The sequence below is a fragment of the Sceloporus undulatus genome, chromosome 1 (assembly GCF_019175285.1).
Source record: "Sceloporus undulatus isolate JIND9_A2432 ecotype Alabama chromosome 1, SceUnd_v1.1, whole genome shotgun sequence".
Lineage (NCBI taxonomy): Eukaryota > Metazoa > Chordata > Lepidosauria > Squamata > Phrynosomatidae > Sceloporus > Sceloporus undulatus.
Window position 1 is genome coordinate 169,762,949 of NC_056522.1, and position 15,896 is coordinate 169,778,844.

Sequence of the window (15,896 nt, forward strand, 5' to 3'; positions counted from 1 at the left end):
TCACTTCATCATGAACTCAGTCAGTCAAGTAGAGGTAATTCTGAGATACATTGCAATGTCCTAATAATCAGCTGTATGTAAGTGACCAGATTTCTTAGAAGTAAACAAGATTGCTTTAAGATAAACAAGGTATTGGATGGAGTTAAGCTTGGAAAGATCTAATCTGAGAAATGTTATACGGTTATACTTGAGCAGTAGGATCACTCTGCTGGGAAATTAACAGTTCTGTAGGGATTGGGGTGGTTGCGTTGGCAAATATATGAACTATAAAAATATCCCATGAGATCAAATGTTAATCTAATACGGGCCTTTTTCACCCACTGGCTCATTATTACTTTGAAATTAAGAAGCAGAGCCTCAAGTTTCCTTAGACTTCTTCCATACTTGGGCCAAATTTATTAGTAAAACAGACTGTGTATACTGGATCGTATCAGTTTGCCAGCCCTTTTGTGACAAGCTGACTATTAAACAGGTAAGACTTCTTTGAAGCCTCTGTGCATCACACAGTGGGCTTTCACATTGCACAATGGGCTTTCATGCTTGCACAGAGGCCCCAACACAATGTTTTATAGCTGGGTAGCTTGGTGGGAACCATGACCACTCCCACATACATGTCCTAGCCCGGCAAGCTACCATCCCTCAGTTTTACACTCTGCTGAAAAGCTAGGAACTGTAAGAGGCAAGTTAGTGCAAATTTGTGTGAGAACACAGATGACTACTTGAAGAACTACAGTTACAGAGAGGCAACCTATCATTTGCCAGCCCTTTTGAAACAAACTGCATTAGTAAGCAGATAGGTAGAACAGCAGTTTGTTTCAAAAGGGCTGGCCAAATACTGGTTAAAATATTCAGCATACTATTCAGCAGTTTATTTCAAAAGGGCTGGCACCCCACCCCACCCCAATATCTGCAGGACTGGTATCCGCAGTTTCATTTACCCATGACTCATGGTTTCCACTGCTCCTTTTTCCCTCACCTTTTCCTTGGTTGAGGAAGGGAGGGAACCATCGTTGCCTAGCTCCTTCCTTCCTTTTTTTTCTTACTGCTCAGTGCAGGTTGGTGAGTACTCTGCACATTCTGCTTCATCTTCACTGGTGCTGGACACTCATGTTGTACAGGAGGTTGAGGGTGCACAAGGCCTCATTGTGGCACTGCTCACGCAGGGCACCCTGGATTTTGTATACATAGCCTATCCATCACATGTAGGGCACAACAGGGTTACAAGGAGGACTAGGAACTACCCCCTCACCATCCCCCACTTTCCACAGCTTCAGGCCAGCCATCGCCGTCTGCCTCAACTGTATCCAGCTTGCTACCTCCTCCTTTGATTCATGTTTCTCTGCTGTCTTGGGCTTTCTTGGCTGGGGAGAGAGACAGACTACAGTCTTTCTCAGCCAAGAGGATGTTTCCTCAACCAAGAGAGGTATAGATCCTGGATTTGTCTCTCCAAATGTCAGCTCAGATAGGTGTGATGATCAGGAATACCGGTTATCAGCTTTGGTTGATACGCCAACTGCTCCTCTTCCTAAAATTAGAGGGCCTAAAGATGTTAGCACATGTGATGGTAACCTGAAGGTTGGACCTCTGCAATGCTTTCTACTTTTGTACAAGGTCTGGAAGCTCCAACTGGTTCAGAATATGGCAGCCAGACTGATTATGAGTATATCCAGCCATGATCGCATTACACCAATCTTAAAAGCACTTCACAAAGTACTAAAGGTCTAACATCTTTAATCTACATATGTTTGATTGATCACTCTTGCCAAAACATCCATGGACTAGAACTAACCTGGCAAACAGATTTGAATCTTTCAGTTCCCCCTTCAAAATGGACTACAGTTTGGTCTTCCACCCCTTTTAAATCCAGATCAGTGTTGATTACAGAAAACATCTTGAAAATTATACACAAGTGGCATTTGACTCCAGTGAAGCTAGCCAGAACGATTAATAGTGTTTCCTCCAAATGTTAGTGTGGTTGTAATGATAATGAGACATTTCTACACATGTGGCTAGACTGCCCCAAAATCAACACATTTTGGCAATTGGTATTTGAACAAATTTTGTTGATTACCAACCAAGAAGTAAAATTATGTCCAGAAATGCTTTTGTTATCAATATATGTAGGTACAAACTCAAATTTAAAACATAAAAATCTCATAGATTTCTTCACTACAGCAACCCATGTAGAAATTGCCAGATGTTGGAAAACGGAAGAGGTGTGTCTGGATATGTGGTGGAAAAGGGTATGGGACCTATGGTTACTTGAAAAACTATCTGACAGAATGGCAAAATACGCAGGATGACCAAAACCAGGACTTTTCATGGATAAATGGTTCCTATTCATTGACTTTGTAAATAAAGATAGAAACAAGATAAGACATCTGAACCTTTGGTCAGACATTCTAGACTAGATTTACACAAAGACAGCACTGGACTTTAAAATGACTGCTTACATTGAGCAGAACCCAAGAAGGCAACCCGCAACGTAATTCAAAGTTGTGAGATTAATTGTTATTTTGCTTTATTGTTGTGTCATGTTTTGTACATAATTGTTTATTTACAATAATAACAATACAAATGTTTTTTAAAAAGCACTTCATTGACTGCCAATTAGGTTCCAGACAATGTACAAAGTACAAAGTGTTGTTAAAGACCTACATGGTTTGGGTCCAGGTTACCTACAGGATCACCTTCTCCCATACAATCTGCCCTGTACTCTCAGGTCTTCTGGGAAGTGCTTGCTCCAACTGGCAAGGACTAGACTGGAAATGATTTCCTAGAGGATCTTTTTGGCTGCTGCCCTCTGACTGTGGAATAACTTGCCAGAAAAGATACAACAGCTGAAAACACTAATTCCATTTAGAACAGCATTAAATACATATTTCTTCCAGTAGGCCTACCCAGTTAATTTTAAACCATGAATTTTAATTTGTATATAAACTCTTATGAACATATTTTGATGGTTTTATAGTGTTGTGTTTTAAGTGTGGGTTTATGGGTTTTTAATTGTGTTTTGTATTTTAACATGCTGTACCCCTCGTCAAGTCTTGAGAAGAGGTGGGAAATAAATGATTAAATAAACATTAATCATCATAATCATCATCATCTTAATGGATTATATTCAGTCATGTGGAAGATGTTAAAGCAGTAGTTTTTGCAAGTCCTTATTGCTCTAAAACAAATTTTGATGAAGTTGATTTGTTCACTTTTGAATAGGTAAGCAATGCTGAAGGTTTCAGTCTGGTGCCACCTGACGTACAAGATGATCTAAGAATTACCATGTCCAGGCATGAGGATGCAAGCACTGAACATGGCAACAGTGAGTTAATAGACCTATGCTTCTCTTTTTTAAGTGCATATGCTCGTATGTGATTTCTTCCTGGTGTCTCTTTTGGAGAATATTTTGGGGTCGCACTAATGAATTGAGAGATCCTATATATATTTCAAAACTTAATGACATATGTGCATCTTTATGGTCTTAAGGCAAGTGATAGGGACACTAAGATCAATGGATGTTATAATGTAACTTGGCAGGTCTTTTTAGTCTTGCGGGAGAACAGCACCTGTTTATTGTTTAGAAATCAAATCCTTCACAATGGACTGGACTAGAGTTTTTACACTAATATGCTAAAGTATCAGGCTGCTGTTATGTCTGTCATGCTGTATACAAAAAAGATTTTTATTAGAAGGAACAATGTTTCTTAAATCTGTCCATTATCCACATGTTTCATACTTGAAATCTGAATGTGATAATCTGCACAATGAAAGCCCAGTTCAACCACCTAAAGATTTAAAGAATTATAAAGACCCTCTTTCTGGTTATCATTACATTTGTGCATGGTCTCAGAACTTAGTGTGTTCTCACTCAGCAACTTTTATGCATTAAGATTGCAGTTGTGTGGAGAGATCTTTAGTTTTTATTAAGGACAACAATTCCTTGTTCCACAGATCCAAGAAAGAAAATAGCATGATGTATGTGTTGGAGATTTCTCGGTTTTGGAGGGGGGAGGGCATCTTGAGAGTTCCAGAAATCTGTATCTCTAAATGTGCTTTTGATCATCTTCTTTTTGAGGGTCAAGCTTTCTTCTTCTGCAATAGCTAGATGGATTAGGCAGCATATTCCTTGGGTTTATCAAGCTTTGGCGTAAATTCCAAGCTGATTCCCCTGATAGGCTGGCAACAATATTTGGCTTGCTTCACTGTTGAATCATTGTGTGAGACTACGTCTTGGAAGTTATTTTGGTAATTTGTTGTCTGTTAGCACATGGATGCATTTCCTTCTCAGATGCTCCTTTTGGTGGGTAGGTCCTGCTGAAGGTTGTGTCTCAGGATGTTGCAAGCATTGGAACAGGGGAATTCACATTCCTACTTGATGTTTGCCTACAGCAACAAGGCTAACACACTCATGCTCACAGCCTAAGGCATATGAGCATGGCTGTGCTCATGTTGATCTTTTGTCAGTTTGTATTTCATCTTTCTCAAGGCCAAGGTAAGTAGCTTGAAATAATGGAGGATAGAGGCAAGTATATCCAGGCTTTTTGCAGAGCACCTTTGCTGGATGAGGATTACAATGTCTCTTCTTTCTCAATGCCAACATTCTCACCCAGAATTAGGTTTTGTCCCATGGTGTGAAAAGTGTTCCACACAAACACTTACAAAATGTTCACCTCCATCTTTCTTGAACCAAGATCCAGACATTTATCTCATATCAGGGAGGCAAATGTGAGTATGCCTAGACCCTAGGACAGCAAGTCATTTGAATGTTTTGAAAATTCATTTAAAATAATGATAGACCATGCACCCTTCTAAATGTTGCACTGCAGCTCCCAGCATTCCTCACCTTGACTGTGCTGGGTAGGCCTAATGGAGTTGCAGTCCAACATCTAGAGAGCCTCATAATTCCATTTATGAATTAGAACAAAGACTTGATCCTACTGAGGAAGCAGAATGGATGCTTGTGTATCCTTTGTTATTTCTATCTAAGCTAATAGGGTTTTTTAAGCTTCTTATGTCCTGTTTTCCTTTTGATACCCTATCCCATCCTAAAAACTCAGGATGAATTACCGTATAAGATCAAAAGTTATGTAGCTATGCTACAATCATGGAGACCTAGTTGGTGCTAATATTAGGTTTATTCTGGCACCAAATGAAAACTGTTGGAGTCTAATTATTTCACCCAGTTTTTATACATTCGTTTTATGTGGCTTAACCAGAAATTTTAAAACTATACATTTGCTTAGTTCATTTTTAGAATATTTATTTTATTTTAAATTTTATGGTTATTGTTGAAATGATTTTATTGTAAGCTAACCAGAGATCTTACAATATGAGATGGAACAGAAATATTGTAAATAAAATAATAATTGTATAAATTATGAGAGCCAGTGTGGCATACTGGTTTGAGCATAGGACAAAGAATCTGGAGACCAAGGTTCAATTCCCTGCTTAGCAATTAAATTCCCTTCTCAGCCATGGAAAGCCACTGGGTGACCTCGGGCGAGTCACACAATCTCAGTACCCGAGAAAACCACATGGTTTGACTTTAGGGTTGCCATAAGTTGGAAATGACTTGAAGGCACAACAACAAACAAGATGTACTAAGTGCAGACAGCTTAGTAAGGAAATTTGAGGTAATAGTTCCCAATGCTACATCAAAGACCTCAAATTTTCAGTCTCTAAATCTCTATCATTGAAGGAAATGTTTGCCTTTTTAGGTTATGTGAAGTCATCTTCACAGGCAAAAGACAGCTAGACCCTAACCTGACAGCCCATATTTCACCATTGTTCTTTGGAAAAGTTATGACCTACACCTCCATATGTAACACAATGTTGGCTTGATGCCCTTTTGATTCCCTGTTTATGTAATATACCTGTTCTGATTTCTCTAGATGCTTGTTCAGATTTAGTACTTCAGCTTAATCAAGAAGAAATCAAAACTACAGTCCAGCAAGATGGCAGTGTTACAACTTACCAGCAGTGTTTTGGAGTGGTTCCAGACATCACTGAGCCAGCAAGAAAAGAAAAAGAAATGTTTTCCCTACAATTGAAGGTAAGTGTAATAGAATAATTGTTGAACATCCTACCATATGCCTCAGTGTCTATAACAGGGGCAGGAAACTTTGGTGAGTCCAGAATCTTGTGATTCTCCAGGGGCCACAGGGCCTGCCAAAAATGCTCAGTATCAGAAGACAAAGCCAGTAGTGGCCAAAAATCCATTATTGGATTTGAAAAATGGGTGGCGTGTTTTATGTTAGATAGTGTAGCAGGAGCCTTGCTGCCTTTTGAAATTGAAAATCTCTGCTCCCAGAAGATTCCAGGAAAATTCCAGATCAGTTTTATCTTTATATTGTGCAAATGTGCTAGAGATGTGAAATTTCCAGAAATGTTGAAGCCATTGAAGAAAAAAATGGATATTTTTCCAAAAAAACAGAACAAAACATAAATGTTCAGAAAAAGTGGAATATGTGTATCCTTTCACAGTGAAGTCACTGTTACTTTTGAATATAAATATGTTGTGTCTAATTTGCTTTGGTTCTACATTTGCAATATTAAATGTACAGTTTATTCAGAGAATAATTACCAATGAACCAAAATTTTTATCTTGTTTATTTATTTATTATTTATTTATTATAAATGGAAATACAAACCTACTGCTTTATCACACTAGAGGGCAAACAGGATTTAAACAAGAGTTAAACGAGAGTTAAACAGGAAATGTCTGATGTTTATTACATGACATTTCCTGTTTAACTGTTATTTAAATCTTGTTTGCCCCTAGTGTGATAAAGCAGTTAGACTGTAATAGTCCAAAGCTCAAACCACTACACTATGCTGACCCTGTCTCTTCTTCTACTAGTCTGATTTAAAATTAGTTACTGTCAATATTTCCTCCATAAGTGAAAATGAACCCTTGCCATCTCATCTGCCTATCTCTTGAGCCTGATGGGAGTAAAAATATCACTGCAGCCATCATTATTTCTTCTTACCAGGGTTTTTCGGAATTGTTTCCTTATCTTCTGTATTATTAGCTATTCAGCTGTTCTTTGGATATTGCAGAGGAGCAATCCACAAACTCATGGCAAAGAGTTATATCTCTTTCACCAGTTTCAGAGGCATGAACCTAAACTTTAACAGTGAAATAACTTACCTCAGAAAGTACTTGACTCTCCTTCATTTTAGGTTTTTAAACAGAAATCGGATGGCCATCTATCAGGGGTACTTTACAGTGTTTTCTTGTAGGGAGTTGGACTAGATGGCCCTTCCAACTTTTTTATTCTGTGATTCATCCATGTTAGCTATGCATCCATAACTGGAGCTATTGCATTGGAGAAGGCTGATCTTATTCATTCATAAAAATATTGAGGATTCCTAGGGCTAGGATAGAGACTTGAAGTACAGTAAAGTGTCGATTATCCGACATAAACGGGACCAACTGATTGTCAGATGACCGAAAATGTCAGATAATCCAATGAGGTTTCCCTCCTCTTGAAGGGACCTCCACGGAGGTCCCTTCCAGCCAAGGGAAAGCAAGCTGCTGGGGAGGGGACTAGGCCAAGGCCAGAGTCCCCTCCTCAGTGGCCTGGCTTCCCTCCACTTGAAGGGACCTCCGCGGAGGACAAGCCTGTGGCTGAGAACACAGACTCTTCAAGGAGGCTGTGTCCTTGGCCTTTTCCTGTCCTCCGTGGCTGCGAAGGACAAGCCAGGCAGAGCACCCAGGTCTTTCCTCCCCTCGAACAGACTCCTGAGAGTCCGTTCAGGAAGAGGAAAGAGAAGCCGAGAGGGAGAGGCCTCGGCATGGGACCAGACCTCTCTTTCCCAGGCATGCCCTCTCCCTCAATGGGCTCCCCGGCCAGTCCTCCTCTTCCCGGACCTCCCCTTTACTCCAAAGGGCTCTTCGGAGTCCTTTGAGGGGAAGGGAAGCAGGGCAGGAGAGGACTCAGCGAAGGTAAGTAGGGAACGAGGGAGGGAAGGGAGGGAGGGGGAGGCGAGGGGTATCGGATAATCTGGAGTGTTGGTTAACCGAAGATTGGTTAATCAAGACTCTACTGTACTGCAGTTGAAACAGCCTTCCAGCTTGATGTATAGTTATTGATGGACTTGAATTAACTTATAGTATTACAATGTAGCCTAGAGGTAGCAAGCTTTTTCAGTTAAAACTTATTAGGAGCCACAGCAATTTACCATGATTTACCAGGTTCTGCTACAGCTTCCCAAATTCAACCAGAATTCTGATTCTGCAGAAAAACATGACACATACTCCTGTTGCAGTAAATTTCTCAGTACCATTGCTGGGATTTGATTGGCGGGGGCAGTAAAGTGATGATGCAGAAAGGGATACAGAGGTGTTACTCAGTCTTTATTTCACTGGTTTGCTAACTAAAATATCATAATACTTGTTGAAATCAAGATAAATTATGTCAGCAGCATTGCCACAATCTACTAAACTAGTAATGCAGTTTTAAAAAACTGTAAAATTAGTTTAGCACAAGTAAGGCAAATTGTGTGGTGATGTCTGATCACCCCCCATGTTCTTTGGGTATTCCTCTACAGCAAAGATTTACAGATGCAGACCACATTATGGTCACTTTAAAAAAAATTTCTGCATGATTATTTTTAGGTAGTTTATATGCTTTTATTATTCCATTGGATGGTTTAAACTGTATTATCAGAGTAAACATATGCAATTTATGAGTTTAGTAAATTGTTGCATTATTGTTAAATAAATATACATAAGTACCAGTCTTTCCTTGTTAGTGTTTCTTGTCACTTGGCCTATGTTTCTCTTTTGGTTTTCCAGATGCAGCCTCCCGGGCTGTTTTTGTGGCCACAGGGCCCCCCAGAAGTTAAATGTTTTTATTGAAAGGTTTTTTTTTAATTCCCCCCCCCCCCCAGTGCCCTCAAAAGTTATGTTTGACATGTTTTATCCACGAAGCTGTTTTAGGGAAGGAGAAACATTTTCAAAACAGTACGTAAACTCTGGTTCTTTCCTGTTGTTAGAAAAAGACTTCTCCTGAGCCTAAAATGGTCCAAGGGCCCTCAAAACACAGTAGAAATGTCCTCATGCCCTCTAGATGGTGTTGAGGAGGAACTGGGGACAATGTTTTTGCAAGGGGTGTATAGTGAGAGCTGCACCCATCTCCTGAGGCAGCCCCCTGGTGCCTTCTACAGTTGTCAATTCCTGCTTTCCAGGGCAGGTGGTACCTGATGATCTTATGGGAGTGAGAGGAGAAAGTCCAACTAGAGAAAGTTCCAGGTGGTTTCTGACAAATAGGTAAATGACCTAAATACTGATAAGGGATGAAACCCACATAAGTCACCTATAGCAACCGCCAAGAGAGCAAAAGGACACTGAACAGCACTGAAACAAAGCAAATGTTCAGCAAGATTTACTTTGGTTAGTTTTTATTGATGTTTCTCTATCTTAAATATAGTTCTTGAAGCATTTTTTTTCATATTTGACAATATTCAGTGTGATCCTACTTTGTAAATGCTATCAAATGCCTTCCTTATGACACATGTGTTTTTGTTGTCCAGTGCCCATTCAGTTGGTGTGTTACCTGTCTTTATACAGAAATAAATCCTGTGGGTACTTCATGAATGTGGATCTAAGTGAAAGGTGGAACGCATGGACCAAATAAAGTGGTTTCAACCAACCCACTTTGAAAGCAGTGCATTTAGATGATGCACGTGTCCAAACCAGGCAGAAACAACACCAAAGCTGCACTTTGGGGCTAAAAAAACAGAACAAAAAGAACCCAGAATATTTCAACTTAGCTTGTATAAAGATCCTGACACCGGACCGCATTTAAAAAGTACAGAGCCACCGTACCCAAGCTTTTGAGGTGGCAATGCAAAATAAAATAAAATGAAAGATTGACATTTCCAGTGGGTATAATTATAACTTACACAAACCAGACAGTCCAAGAGGTGGCATGGGGTGAAAGGGCAATCAGATCAATTGTTTGAGTGACTTCAGCCTGCCTGTGGAACTGAATTCTCCAGGACTGGCATGCATAGATCCATCCTGAATCATCTGGCATGTAAGGTGGGGGTCTCCATGATTGTGCTTTGCCAGTTTTACTACCTTGTACCAGTGGAGAATCGCAGGTGTGACTGTATCAAAGCGGCAGCCATCTACTGCGATGGCACCTAGGCATCAGGCAGTCACCAGCAGTGTGTTTCTGCAACGGTGCACATGGATGATGGGAAGGCAGCAAAAAATCACCCAGTGGCGCAGCTTGACAATGTGTCATGCGGTTGGGCTGTGTGTATTCAGCTTGCCTTGATAGTGGCCGGTGCTGTCAGCTTTTTCCTGCGCATCTGTTTTGTCCCTGAGTCAACCAGATTAGTTGTTTGACTGACTTCAGCCTGACTATAAAACTGATCTCTTCAGAACTGGCATGCATAGATCCATCCTGGATCACCTGGCATGCATGGATTCATCAAACGTTCTGGGTCTGGAGTTGGATTTCATGTTTTCTCATATGTCAGCCAGTTGCTGGAATGTTTTACACTGTGTTATGCTGTAGCAGCAGTGGTGAAAATTGTGCTCCAGTGCCTTTATTGGTTGCATCCTGAGTTCTTTTTCACAAATGCAAGAATTTCTTTCATCTGTAGAAGCAACTTTGATGTAGCAGAGGTTTCTATTTAAGGAACATGTGAATGAAAATTTTCACTGTCTTATATATCTCTGAGACTGTTTCAAGAGGTGTCTAAATCTTTTGGAGCAGGTATTTGGGTGTGCAATGTGGAATCAGTGAAAATTGTCTCTCTCATCCTTTGACCAACAGAAATGTTGTGTGAGCAGAACTTTGCTGGGAGGATGCTTCTGCTGATAAAAATATCAGTTAGGATCAAACTGTTGTCTGCACACTGCAGGACAATAGAAGTAATCCAACTGATACACGTAATTTGGTAACATCTATTTTTCTTTTTCAGAATGTATTGAAAATGGTGTATGAAGAGAGTTACAAAATACTGGTGTTGTCAGAAAAATCTCAAACCAGTTATGACAAAGAACATGTTCAAAAAGCTCCATCACTGGAAGGATGGCAAAGAGAGAGACTAGCCTTGCTTGATACAGTACAGTCACTGAAGGATTATCTTAGCAAAGTACCTGATAAAGAAAATAAAGTAAGCAGATCTTAATTTTACTTTATTTGAAGTGCATTTGTTGTTATTGCCATCTTCATCATGATTTCACATAGGTTCACAGTTTGTCTTTTAGCCAGAGGAGACGGTATCTACAAAATTCAGATGAAGATGGCAGATAAGGACTAATGATTGAAGCTACTTGGTTGTCTTCTAGTGTCCCACTAATTAGTGGAGGCAAGTGTAGTAGTGACATTCCTGATAGTAAAGTTAGATCATAAAACGGAATTAATATTGTTTATTAAATGTGCCTTTGTTAGAGGATGCATCCTTTTAGGATTTCTGTCCTAGAAATACAGATTTTGAATAGAGGTATAATCTGAAAACTTTTGTAGATTTTTGGGAAATGTTTCTTTGTAGGAAAATGCATCATCCTTTTTTTGACTGGAGGGGAGAACTACTTCAATCAGTCCAGTGTGTTTTGGAAAAGGAGCGAATCATGTTCCAGAGCTACTTGCAATCACAGTTCCACAATCCTGGTTCTGGAGATGAAGGCACATTGATAGAAAAGCTGGAACATATAATGGAACAACAAGTAAAAGAATTTTCAAATGTCTACTATGAAATATATAGCACATGTAACAAAGCACTCTGAATTCCTTCTTATTTTCAGATTTTTTTATAAAACATTTCTTAATTTGGATTTCAGAACAAACATAATAAATAAGGAGGAGAAACTTTCTACAATCTTTCACTCCAGCTACTTTTATCTTTTACATATATAAAGTTAATTGACTACAATATGACAAGCTGGATATATTCTGTACCTGAAATCCAAAATCTCTACTAAGAAAAACATATTCTTGATTTAGAATATTATTTAGTCAAATTTCTTGATTTTGTTTAACTGAAAGCCTTGCTCTGCTGTGCTCTTTTCCCCGATGAGCAAGGGACAGAATCATGCTGCTGGCATTCTCGCCCTCTACTAGAGATTCACCCCCTTTTTAAATTGAGGTTTGTGAGTAATTAGAAACTATGAAATTTACATTCACAAATCTATGCTATGTTCTTTTAAAATGTGAAATGGTTTTAATTTCATTTTAGGAACAGCAACAGAAAATCGTTCTGGAGCATCTTTTGTCTTCAGACAGGAACAGCTTGCTTACAGAAATACAGGACCTTGAAGCTCAGTTGCGACTTATGCATCTTGAAAATCAAGAGAAGCTGCAGCAACTCCAAGAAATGCTTATTAATACAGAGAACCATGGGAGTAACCAAGAACATCAGCTTCGAAGACAAGGTAGTATTTTGTAGATGTTTATTTGCTTCTCAGTATTCCTTTTTGTCTTAAAATCGGAAAACATGTAAAGAAGGCAGAACCTGTCCTCATTTTGCAAACACATTTAGGATGAAAAGAGTTCGCATCCCCAAGATCCAATGTTGACAGTCATGAGAAACCCTTCTGTGTTGGTGTACTAGTTATATATAGTTATATATAACTGCCATTCGCCGGCCTGAGAGGAAGGAGACTCCGCCCTCCATAACTGCCATCCGCCGGCCTGAGAGGTAGTTCACCAGCTTCATCAGGGCCAGCCTGAAGGAAGGAGACTCCGCCCTTCATAACTGCCATCCACCGGCCTGAGAGGGAGTTCACCAGGCAGGTCCAGCTTCATCAGGGCCAGCCTGAAGGAAGGAGACTCCGCCTTCCATAACTGCCATCCGCCGGCCTGAGAGGGTGTTCACCAGGCAGGTCCAGCTTCATCAGGGCCAGCCTGAAGGAAAGAGACTCCACCCTCCATAACTGCCATCCGCCGGCCTGAGAGGGAGTTCACCAGCTTCATCAGGGCCAGCCTGAAGGAAGGAGACTCCGCTCTTCATAATTGCCATCCGCTGGCCTGAGAGGGAGTTCACCAGCTTCATCAGGGCCAGCCTGAAGGAAGGAGACTCCGCCCTCCATAACTGCCATCCGCCGGCCTGAGAGGGAGTTCACCAGGCAGGTCCAGCTCCATCAGGACTAGCCTGGAAGAAGGAAGAGCCCTCCCTCCAATCCATCTGCTTTGGTCCAGGCCTCAGAGGGAGAGAAGAACCACTGGACCTCATCCCCTTTCCCTCCACCATTCCCTTCTCCTTTTGTTTCGTATCTTTTAGATTGTAAGCCTGAAGGCAGGGAACTGTCTGATTAAAAATAATAATTGTAAGCCACCCTGAGAGCCATTAGGGCTGAAGGGCGGGGTATAAATACCTAAATAAATAAATAAATAAATAAAATAAGTATATTTATTATTAAATATCTGTCCATTCAAAGATACTTATTAAGAATGATTTTGAGATAATTATACAGACAGAAGCTGGATCAGTTATGCTTATATGATGTATGTAGACCTTGACGGTTATTTCATGTCATTATCAAAAATGATCATACTAGGTTCTGCACACATGATGTCTGAAACACTTTGTTGGATAATGTGATCAAGAAAGTACAGCAACCTGTATCAAGTACTGTATGTTATTGTGCTATTGGAAGGCCCATTGTACTAGCAGTTGCACATATTCAAAGTTATTGCTAGTGCTGTATCTAATACAAGGTTGTGGTTTTTTACATAGCTTGGAATATTAAAAAGAAAAAAAAATGAAACATTTGATATTCTTTTTTGCTCTCCACCAAGCCAGCCATTAACATTGTTGCTGGTACATGTTTCTAGTACTATACTTTACTTGTTACCCTAATTTACAAGCCCCCTACTGCGAGCCTGATAGGGTCTTCAGCCTCCTCAATTGACACTTATTTTTCAAAATGCATTTTTATCATCAATATGGAAGGCAGGAGAGGAAAGTCAATAGAGGGCATTGCCATTGAAAAGGAAATTTGGGTAATGTGTTACAAAACTCACTGTGCTTTTTACTGTGCAGAGAGTTTTACAGAGTGGTTATTTATGTTGTGCCACTTCTTGCCTAACCGCTTGTACATTTTTTTTTGCATAGCTGTTTAACCAAAGATGTGATTTGGTGGTGTTACGCTATAAGAGATTTTCACTCTGCTAGCTAGCCTTACATTGGATTTAGGCCAGGATATACAAATCCAGTGTGGTGTAGCGGTTTAAGTATTGGACTATGACTAGAGACCAGGGTTTTGTGTCCTACTCATGGAAACTGCTGTATCTATCCAGAGTGAGATTGTCACATGAGTCACCCTTTCAAATGCTTCTACCAAATGAGTTGAGGTGGTCAGCTACAAAACTTAGGGTCTTTTGAGTGGTGACATCTCTTCTGTATAATGTCCATCCCAGAAAGGATTGTGCAACATTTATATTACAGTCTTTTCAATGCCACCTGAAAGCTTTTTTAAAAAATTCTAATAAAACTGTTAATAGTTATTTTTTAGTATTTTTATATATCAACTCTGTTTTCAGTTGGTTTTATTTTAATTTACTCTTTTACAGTGTTTTTTCTCTTTTATTCTGCAGTGCTTTTACTCTTTGATGCTGGTTTTATTTTGTTTTTATTCATATGCCATTGTTTATATTAATATAAACCATGCCCGTTAACAAGTGCAATAAATAAAGAATATCACATTTTCTGGATTTGGCAGGTATTTTTTTGATAATTACTTGTTTTTTCTCAGTTGAATTACTAGAATATAAACTTCAGCAGGAGAAATCCATTGCAAGTGACTTACAGGCTTCTTTAAAAAGTGAACAAGAGAAGGCTTCTGAGGTGCATGAACTATTGAAACAGGAACACACAGCAATTTTTAACTTGAAATCAGATCTCTGTGAAAGCAAACAAGTAAATGAGAGGCTACAAAAATCCTTGCAAGAACTCCAAAAGGAAGTAGTTAAATACAGGTAAGGATGTTGAAGTGGAGGCTGTACACATGGCTATTCTCTCACTTGAATAATCTATTAAATTGGCAAAGCAAAGACTTTATTGTGAGGTTCTTCCCTGCTATCACTTTGCATTAACAGCCCTGTAGTATAAATCATTATTTATAAGGGTGGAGATAGCTTTGAGTTAGAGCTAAATCAAACTTGTAAAAAAGCACTATGAAGTATAATCTTTTTTTCCTTTGCTTTGTTCCTCAGTCAATACAGGTTTTGCCCGCTGAAAAAGCAAAATGATGTGGAGCAGCAAATGAATTATATTTAAAATAATACTTAAAATATTTGTATTTTGTAGTTCTGCTCTTGAAAGTAAGGAAAAGGCAATTACAGCTGCATTTCAAGACTTGCAGGATGAAAAACTTAAAGAACAAGAACTGCAGAATATGCTGGATGTACAGCAGCAGGAAAATAAGTTAAGAGAGGATGAGAAGTCAAAAGCAATTGAGGTAAAATATTGCATAAATATTATGAACCCCCATTAATACAAAAGTTCAACTTTCTGATATCTTTATATTCTAGTTTAACAGAAAGTTCTACTTTCTGATATAACTGATATGATACTGTTCTACAATGCCTCTGAATCCATTTCCAAGGAAACCCTAATCAGTAGTCATTTTCAATAATTGGTTAAAATAAGTGAGGATCAGTGATTAGGCATATTTAAAACAAAAAATGTATGTTGTCATAAGAAAAATGAGATTTTCTTTTGTTTTCTTGAGCTAGTATGCTAGTACAGTGGGCCCTTGTTATCTGCTGAGGTTTGGTTCCAGGAACCCCCGTGAATAACAAAATCTGTGAATGCTCAAGTCCCAATAAATACAGTGGCATAGCAAAATGGTGTCCCTTATAAAATATGGCAAAATCAAGGTTTGATACTTGGAATTTATACCTTTTTAAAAATATTTTCAAGCCGTGTATGCTTGA

General features: G+C 39.3%; 1 protein-coding gene across 1 annotated transcript in view; it reads left to right on the forward strand.

Moving 5' to 3' along the window:
- Positions 1–15,896, forward strand: part of PCNT (pericentrin) — a 132,152-nt gene that overhangs the window by 68,429 nt on the left and 47,827 nt on the right. The window contains 8 exon segments of the mRNA XM_042471181.1: positions 3,217–3,319; positions 5,889–6,049; positions 10,939–11,133; positions 11,512–11,526; positions 11,528–11,686; positions 12,196–12,391; positions 14,714–14,936; positions 15,268–15,418. Of these exon segments, the coding sequence (XP_042327115.1) occupies positions 3,217–3,319; positions 5,889–6,049; positions 10,939–11,133; positions 11,512–11,526; positions 11,528–11,686; positions 12,196–12,391; positions 14,714–14,936; positions 15,268–15,418 (1,203 nt within the window).